The sequence below is a fragment of the Chiloscyllium plagiosum genome, chromosome 19 (assembly GCF_004010195.1).
Source record: "Chiloscyllium plagiosum isolate BGI_BamShark_2017 chromosome 19, ASM401019v2, whole genome shotgun sequence".
Lineage (NCBI taxonomy): Eukaryota > Metazoa > Chordata > Chondrichthyes > Orectolobiformes > Hemiscylliidae > Chiloscyllium > Chiloscyllium plagiosum.
In genome coordinates this window covers 29984567-29992754 of record NC_057728.1, presented here as the reverse complement: position 1 = coordinate 29992754, position 8188 = coordinate 29984567, and the positions used below count along the sequence as shown (strand labels likewise).

At 38.1% G+C, this 8188-nt stretch overlaps 1 protein-coding gene across 3 annotated transcripts in view; it reads left to right on the top strand.

Annotated features, from left to right (window-relative positions):
- dusp16 (dual specificity phosphatase 16) overlaps positions 1–8188 on the top strand; it is a 97359-nt gene that overhangs the window by 55402 nt on the left and 33769 nt on the right. For 2 of the 3 annotated variants that reach the window (XM_043709457.1, XM_043709458.1), the window contains exon 3: positions 4329–4515. In XM_043709457.1, coding sequence (XP_043565392.1) covers positions 4329–4515 — 187 coding nt within the window. The remainder of the gene's footprint in view (positions 1–4328; positions 4516–8188) is intronic. The other variant, XM_043709459.1, reaches the window with a different exon arrangement.

The following is an 8188-nucleotide window of genomic DNA, read 5'->3' as shown; positions in this document are numbered from 1 at the left end:
TCATCATCCAACATGTGTATACACACACACACAATTGTTTTACCCTGAACTATGCCATCACGCATCTATTTTACTCTGAATGGCTTGTGTGTTTAGATACAGAGCCTTTAAGTTTGTTCTATCACTGAGGGTCCCCAAATATTTCTGGTTCTTTGGTGCAATGTGACATTCACACGTCTGTCCCTTTTATTTTATTTTCTAGTAAGAATTAGCTCAATCACAAATATCAAATTTTTCCTTCTCTTTTATCTTTAATTTTAGAATTTTCCATGCAACTGAACCTATTCCCCCCTCTATTTAGTTTAAACCCTATCCATAGCTTTAGGTATGTGATTCGCCAGGCCTCTGGTCCCAGCATTATCCTGGTGGAGCCCGTCCTATCGGAACAGCTACCTCCTTCCCCCATACTGGGGCCAATCTCCCATGCAGTCAAATCCATTTCTCCCAGTTCAATCTTGAGCCATGCGTTTACCTTTTTAATCTTGTTGACCCTATGCCAATTAGCTCATGGTTCAGGTAATATGAAGATTATTACTGTTTTGGATCTGCTTTTCTAATTTCACCCCCTAGCTGCTCATATTCCCTCAGCGGAACCTCTTTTCTCTTTCCATCTATACAATTGGTACCTATATGGACCATGATAACTGGATTCCCCTCCCCCCACTCCAAGTTCCTGTGCAGTCCAGATGAGATATCTTGAACCCAAGTACCAGACAGGGAAAGCAGTGTACAGGAGTCTCTCAATCCGGTTCACAGAAAACAATGTTTATTCCCCTGACTATACTATTCCTAATTACAGATACATTTCTCTTTACTCCCTGCTCTAAAATGTCTCCTTATATCATTGTGCTCAGGTCAGTTTGCTCATCCTCTCAAAAGCCCTCGCTCTCATCCACACAGGCAGCAAGAATCTCAAACCTGTTAGACCATCTCAAAGAGTGTGGGTCCTACACCACCATCTCCTGGATCTCTTAGTGCACCTTGCACGTAGTCACACCGCCCTGTCCCTGACCACTGACCAAATTTGAAGTAGTTAATCTAAGGGATGTGACTACCGCCTGGAACACAGCATCCAGATAACTCTTTCCCCCTCCCTGATAAATCAGTGTTTGAAGCTCAGACGCCAGCTCATCAACTCTGAGCCGGAGTTTGTTGAACAACCAGCATTTGCTACAGATGTGGTCATTGTGAAACACAATGGCTCCATTAGCTTCCATATCATGCAGGTACAACACATCACCTAATCCTGCAGCTGTATTGTATTTACTGCATTCTTGAAATTTTTAAAATATAAATTTCTACTGGTCTTTTAGTTTGTAATCTGTAAATATTGCTCCAGTTTGCCTTCAATCTGAACGTAATCTATAATAAACCTAATTTAAATATAATAGCCAAATTAACAGCTATTACAGACCAATGACCTTAAGCTTTTCCTGTGATGTCATTTTATTTTGTGCTGGTCCCCTTGTCTTGGTCTTAAATTTATCCTGTAAGAAGACAATAGAAACTCAGAATCAAAAAAAGCCAACAAAAAGCACTTCTTCCCTCTCCAGCAAATTCCCATGCTGCCTCCAAAGTCCCATAACTATGGCTGTGTATCATTCTGAATTTGATCTCTCCTTTCTGACTGTGGTGAAGCTTACTGATTCTTATTTATAATAATTTTCATATACAGTCTCAACTTAGTTGCTTGATACACCATATCTGATTGTTGACTGAGCACTTAAATGCCCCCTTTTTATGTATTGTTTAATATAATTTCAATAATTCAATATTTGGTGCAAAGATGACTAAATTATCATGAACAGAGGTTCTGCATATATGTGTTTCTTTACAGTTCAGGTGGACCTGGGCGATTCTACAACAGTATTCCAGATGGAAAGGTGTAATTAGTGTTTAAATAGGTAGTTTCCATTATAAATGTGAATGTAGAGACTTGGAATAAAAAAGACTAGCACAACACATTCATACATTATTATGGCATATGAAAAACATATATAAATCATGTCACAGAAATACAAAATAGCTCACAACCCCACCCTCTATCAAAAACTACTCAAGTGTGGTCAGATTTGTCATATTTTCTTTTTAGATGTTGACATTTTGCGTATCCTTTTGCAACAAACCCTCCATCGCTGTTAGTACAGCATGCAGTCTTACATAATAAAACCACATCAACACTTTCTAATATTCACATTGAGTTGATTTGTAAATGCCAGTTTAAATTGCAATCCTTAGATCTAGATGGTGCCTAAACAATTATAGATGCACTGGAATTGATGGAACTGATTTGATTGTGACATTATGGAGTTGCTGTTTAATATATAGCATTTTAAAGAAAATTGGATAGCCTGAGAAGCGTTTCTTTAGGATTGTTTGTGCTGTTGCTCATTTATGTTAGAGCAACAAGCAATGTTAAGTGTGCTGTCGAGTGGCTGCACCCCTGAGCAGATTTCAGAATCATGTGTGACTGGCTGTAGTACAAGCTATGCTGCTTAAAACCTGTCTGTACCATTTAAAAGGGTGGTGGATTTTGATTGGTGCAAGTGCTGGAAATAATTTTAAATATTTAAATGGAAAAGACACAAGAATGACAACAATGCAGAACATGCTCCAAAAATCTCTAAGGCAGAGCTGGAGGCCTAGATGTAGGAGCTGGACCGAAGGATGGACATCCTGTATCCATTGATGCCGGGGTGGTCCTCAACGCTGGGAAAGCAGTGCAAGCAGCTAGTCATCACAGTCAGTGGTAGTGGAACTGCCATTGAGAATCTGGCTGCAGTGCTGCAAGAAATTCAGTGACTTCAGTTAAGTGGGGATAGTCACTGAATGCATCTTCAAATGCCACATCCTCGTGCCTGTTCCAGTCAGAAACCTTCCATTATTCACCAACCAACAATCTCCATCAAAAATATTGATGCTTCACGTTCATAGTTTTACTTTGCCAGTTATTCTGGAAAATTAGGCACAAATCTGAGATTGCACAGCATTCATGGCTGTGTTTGAGGAGAGACTTCCATCATTGGATCTTGAGTGCCTGATTGGTAATTAAATTAAATTTCCCTTTTGATTAGAGAACATAACCTTAATTTTTTTTCTTGTTTGTCTATGTGAATTTGAAAGGAAAGCTTAAGATTTATATGGTGCACTAGACATCCAGTCCTTAAAATAATTACTTCAGTTTCCTAACTGATCAGTTGATCATTGCTTGATGTTTGTGATATAAGATAACTCCGCACCTTGGATGCCTCAGTTTTACTTTTTGCATGTGAACAACTGTGCAATGTTAATCAAAGTGAGAGTTGATTAACCCTCACAGGATGGATTGTTACGATTTGACTCTATCCAATACATGTCTATGTTAGAATGCAGCATGATGTTTGAAGATATCAAAATATTTTAAACTTGTCTTTCAAAACATTAGCTACACATTAGCACAATTTCTCAATTGGTCATGAATTTTCAGAGGAGTGTTTCTGTTTTGTTCATTTTCCAAACAAATAATAAATGATGGGAGGAAATAGCTATCCCCAGCTGTGTTCCCTCTAAGCTGCGCTCACTCCAATGTTTCACACAGTGATTGGTGTCAGCATACTGCTTTCTTGAAGTCACTGCCATACACAGGCCTCAGAGGGAATGCTAGTCTCTATGTTGGAGTTACTTTGCTGTTAAGAGCTATAGAGACAGACGCTGCTCCGTGCAGTCTGGAAAATCATATTACACCGTATTGTTCATGTACACAAACTATTCAATTGTGTAAGAACCAATCATAGTTGTCATCAGACTGATGGCAGTCAGCATCCACAATGGTCACAGTTGAACAAACCAATTAGCTACTTGTTGCCAGCCAAATTGTACTTTGCAGACCCACCCTGGTACCATGCTGTCTTCTCTCTCTTCCACCATTGCTTGCAAAGCAACTGCGCAAATACAACTCACTATCAGTTCCAGTAACTTGTTTTCATACTCTCAGCAATTCCTTTTAAAGTTCTTGGTTTCAAAACCGTTCATTTACATTTTAGTCCACAATAAAAGTAAAGAAAAATAAATGATGCGGACCTTACAAAGAGTAGATGAAGTTTGCACCAAAGGCTTTCCTAACCCACGGGAAGGTCACACGAAAACAGTGTAGCAAGCTGCAGGAAATTGCTTTGCTGTCAAAATAAAATTAAGTTTAACATTCCATGATCCCACTTGCACCTCCATTGGAATATGTAAATTTGGTCCTAATTCCACACATGAAAATGTTATTTGTATTGTATTTTAAGATGCATTGACTATTGTGGACATCACTTTCTGTTAATTTATTTCCCCCATTGCTGTTACAGATTGCATTTGATGATGAGCAGGACGTGGTGGTATATGACCAGTGTACACAAGATGCCAGTGCGATTTCCTCTGATTGCTTTCTCGCTGTTCTTCTTAGCAAACTGGAGAAGAGTTTTAACAATGTGTCCCTCCTCATAGGTAGGATCTACTATTACCTCAGACTTTCTACAAAAGAAAAAATACATGGTAAATCAATTGTTGAAACACATTTTGCACAAAGTATAGAATTCACGATAATCATTTAAAATTCCTAGAATCTCATTATGCACATAATGTGTCTCCAGCAGCATAATTAATATAAAGTATCAGTTATAGTGGCCTGAGGTTTGCTCTCAAAGGTGAAGGAGTGGTACTTGGACAGTTTGCCTTGCATATAACTGTGACCTTTTTGAAGGGTTGTCAGTGAGGATTTCCAATCAGCTGATACCTGTTATGATGTGTCTGTGGTAGCTGTGAAGCAACAGTGAGGCTCTTCAACCAATTAGATTGAAATATCCTCTCTATGAAACAGTCTAAACCCAAACCAAACAAAATATTCGAAGGATTATAAGCCACTCGTTCACCAAATTCAATTTGGAAAAAATTGTGATAGTTTTGATTGGAAACCTATTTAGGTTTCATGAATCCATTTCCTTTGCAGTAGTGAGAGATGAAAGCTATATTGTGGAAAGAGCAAAGGATGTAACTAAAGATAAATGTTGAAAGTAGATGTAAAAAAGGAAGGGCTGTATTTCAACAGATGGAAGTCACAATTGGTGTGGCACTTATATCAATGAACAAAGCAATTGAAACAAATTAAGTATTAAATTCAGCACAAATTATGGAGGAATATGATTAGTTGAGCCTAAACATGACATTGGTTAGGCTACTTTGGGATACTGTGTTCAATTCTAGTCTGCCTGCAATAAAATCATGTTTATAAAATCATGTGGTGCATGGATAGGTTGGATAGCCAAGGTCTTTTCCCTGGAGCAGAGGAGTCCAGAACTAGAGGGCATAGGTTTAAGGTGAGAGGGAAAAGATTTAAAAGGGATCTAAGGGGCAAGTTTTTCATGCAGAGGATGGTGCATATATGGAATGAGCTTCTAGAGGAAGTGGATGAGACTGGTACAATTACAACATTTAAAAAGCATCTGGATGGGTATATGAACATAAGAGTTTAGAGGGCTATGGGCCAAGTGCTGGCAAATGGGACTAGATTAATTTAAGGTATCTGGTCGGCATGAGCAAATTGGATCAAATGGTCTGTTTCTATGCTGTACAGCTCTATGACTCTGTGATATAGCTTGCATGTATATACAGCATAGTTTGGTCAAGACTGGAATCTAATAGTCCTGTTTATAAATTTTCAGGAGAAAAATGGAAGAAATGAATGGGAATGAGGAAGCAGTGTTGGTTGAGCATTCCATTGTATCCCAACAATTTAAGGGTGTCATGGGGTTTGTCTTGAGACAGAAACTGTACAAATAAGGAAAATGGAAGGTCAATTTTTGACATGCAGTATGAGCTACCAATCAAATTTTAGACAATTCAGGAAAAAAAATAAAAACAACTTTTTATCCAAGGTGATTTAAATATTCCAGGATAGGCCAAAATAAACCTATTCTAAGTTGAGAAACTAGAAAATGTGTTTTAGAAGGCATTTTTGACTAGTTCCTAAATCAGTTTATTTCTAGCCCACAAGGAATGATACATTGCTTGATACAGTCCTGGGAAGTTAAGTTGTTAGGTAACAGGTTAGAAAAACATTTGCAAAATAGTGGCCATAGCATGGGTTTAGCATTTGAATGTAAATGAATAATAGTCTGAGATATAGGTGATGGTCTGGAAAAAAGTAAAGTTCCATTAGGTCAAAATGAACTTGATCCAAACTAAGTTCATATAAATGGGAGAAAACAGATCAACATCTTCAAAGGTGAAGTAGGATGATATGTAAAATGAGTGTGATGTATTTTACAGCCACATAAAAGAAAAATCAGAATGCGGATCAGATAACAAAGAGATATGCATGAAGATCTCACAATTGCTGATGGAAATTGCTTGACAAACTTTACTGAATTCTTAGGGAGAGTAGATGTGGGTGGTAGTTGAAATATATTTAGATTTTCAAAAGGCCTTTGATAAAATAATGTATAATAGATTCATGACTATCTTGGGAACGAGTGTTCCAGAATTTTACTATCCCCTCTCAGGCAAGAAGGGACACAGGAGAACTAACCAAACACCTGCTGAGCAGTGCTCCCAAGGGCTGGGGTGGAAGTGAGTCTCACTTCTATTAACAAGGTCGATTGGAATTGGCCCATTTAAGAGCTTCTTTGGAAATGTTCAGTGGAAATTTTCAGTGAGGCAGCCAAGGTTCAGAAATTGTACAGTTTTGTACCAACTGCATTGAGGCAATAACCATGAGTTGGAATCAGGAAAGATTTTAAAAGGTAAATAAAATGGTTGTCCCTTCTTTAGAGTTCACCAGAAAATTATGGATACTGTAGCATTAATTTTTTTCTGTGTTCATTAAAGTGAGTCATGACAGCACTGAGAATGGAAGATTTAATAGTCCATTTAACAATGTATTTTTCAAATTTTTTTATCAACAATTTTTTTAGCAGGCATGTTGTAGGAAATGTTAGCCTTGATTGTGTTATGGGGCATAATGAATCACTTACAATGGACAGAAACCTCCTCCCTTGTACCTCTTTTTGGATAGATATAGAACTTAAACATGGTTACTCAAATTGGCAAAGGTGTTACACCTGTGTTAAAACTATTATTGTCTTAAACCTTGGTGTTTTGTTCTTTTTTAATGTCCTTATTAAATTGCTTTGCTACTTTTGGTGATTGGTGTATTTGACCCTTCTGCTCCAATATCTATTCAGCCACTTACTTTCCGAGGCATATGTGACGACCTTATTTTTCTGACTAAAACGTACTACTTCATGCTTTTCCCTATTGATGTCACTAGCCAGTTATGCACCCATTTTGTCAGTTTATTGATATCTCCCAAACGTTTGTCATAACATAACATTAACTTAACCACCCTCTTGAACTATCCCACCTGTCCATCTTCCTTCCCACCTATCCGCTCCACCCTCCACTCCGACGATACTCCTGCTCCTCAGATGCTGCCTGACCTGTCCTTTTCCATCACCACACTCTCAATCCTGATCTTCAGCATCTGCAGTCCTCACTTTCTACCTGTTCTGTAATCCAGAGGACATTTAGTAAGTATCGTGTGCATGGCTCCTGTAAACACACATTCACTTGCACTTGCCACTCAGCCCCCAAAGCCAGATAGATACAGAGGTAACATTGATACATGTTTCAATGTTGTAAAACATATTGTAGTAAAATAGATGTACTCTCTGATGAAACCTTGCTTTGGATCAGTTTCCCTCAACTACAAAATTATGAATGGATTATGTCATTGCAATGATTATTGCTGAATTTATGAACTTAAAAGCTGTGACAAATATTTAGCACAAACATCTGTTGCTCAAATATAGCTAATACCAATATCATTCTGACGTCAGATGTTTGCTGATTGCAGATCAGTTAGTTTGTACTTTGCCTTGTTAAAATAGAAATAATGGTGACAATTATCTAAGGAAATGGCTTGAAGTAAATGGTAAAGCTATCCATATTAACATAATAGTTCCCAATGAACTCACCCTGCAAGTCTAATAAAACATTAAATGGTTGATGAAAGTTCAAACTTTGAATTTGTTTTATAGAGGCCATTGCACTTGGAGTTGTGCTGCATAGTGGGCGGCACGGTGGCACAGTGGTTAGCACTGCTGCCTCACAGCGCCAGAGACCCGGGTTCAATTCCCGACTCAGGCGACTGACTGTGTGGAGTTTGCAC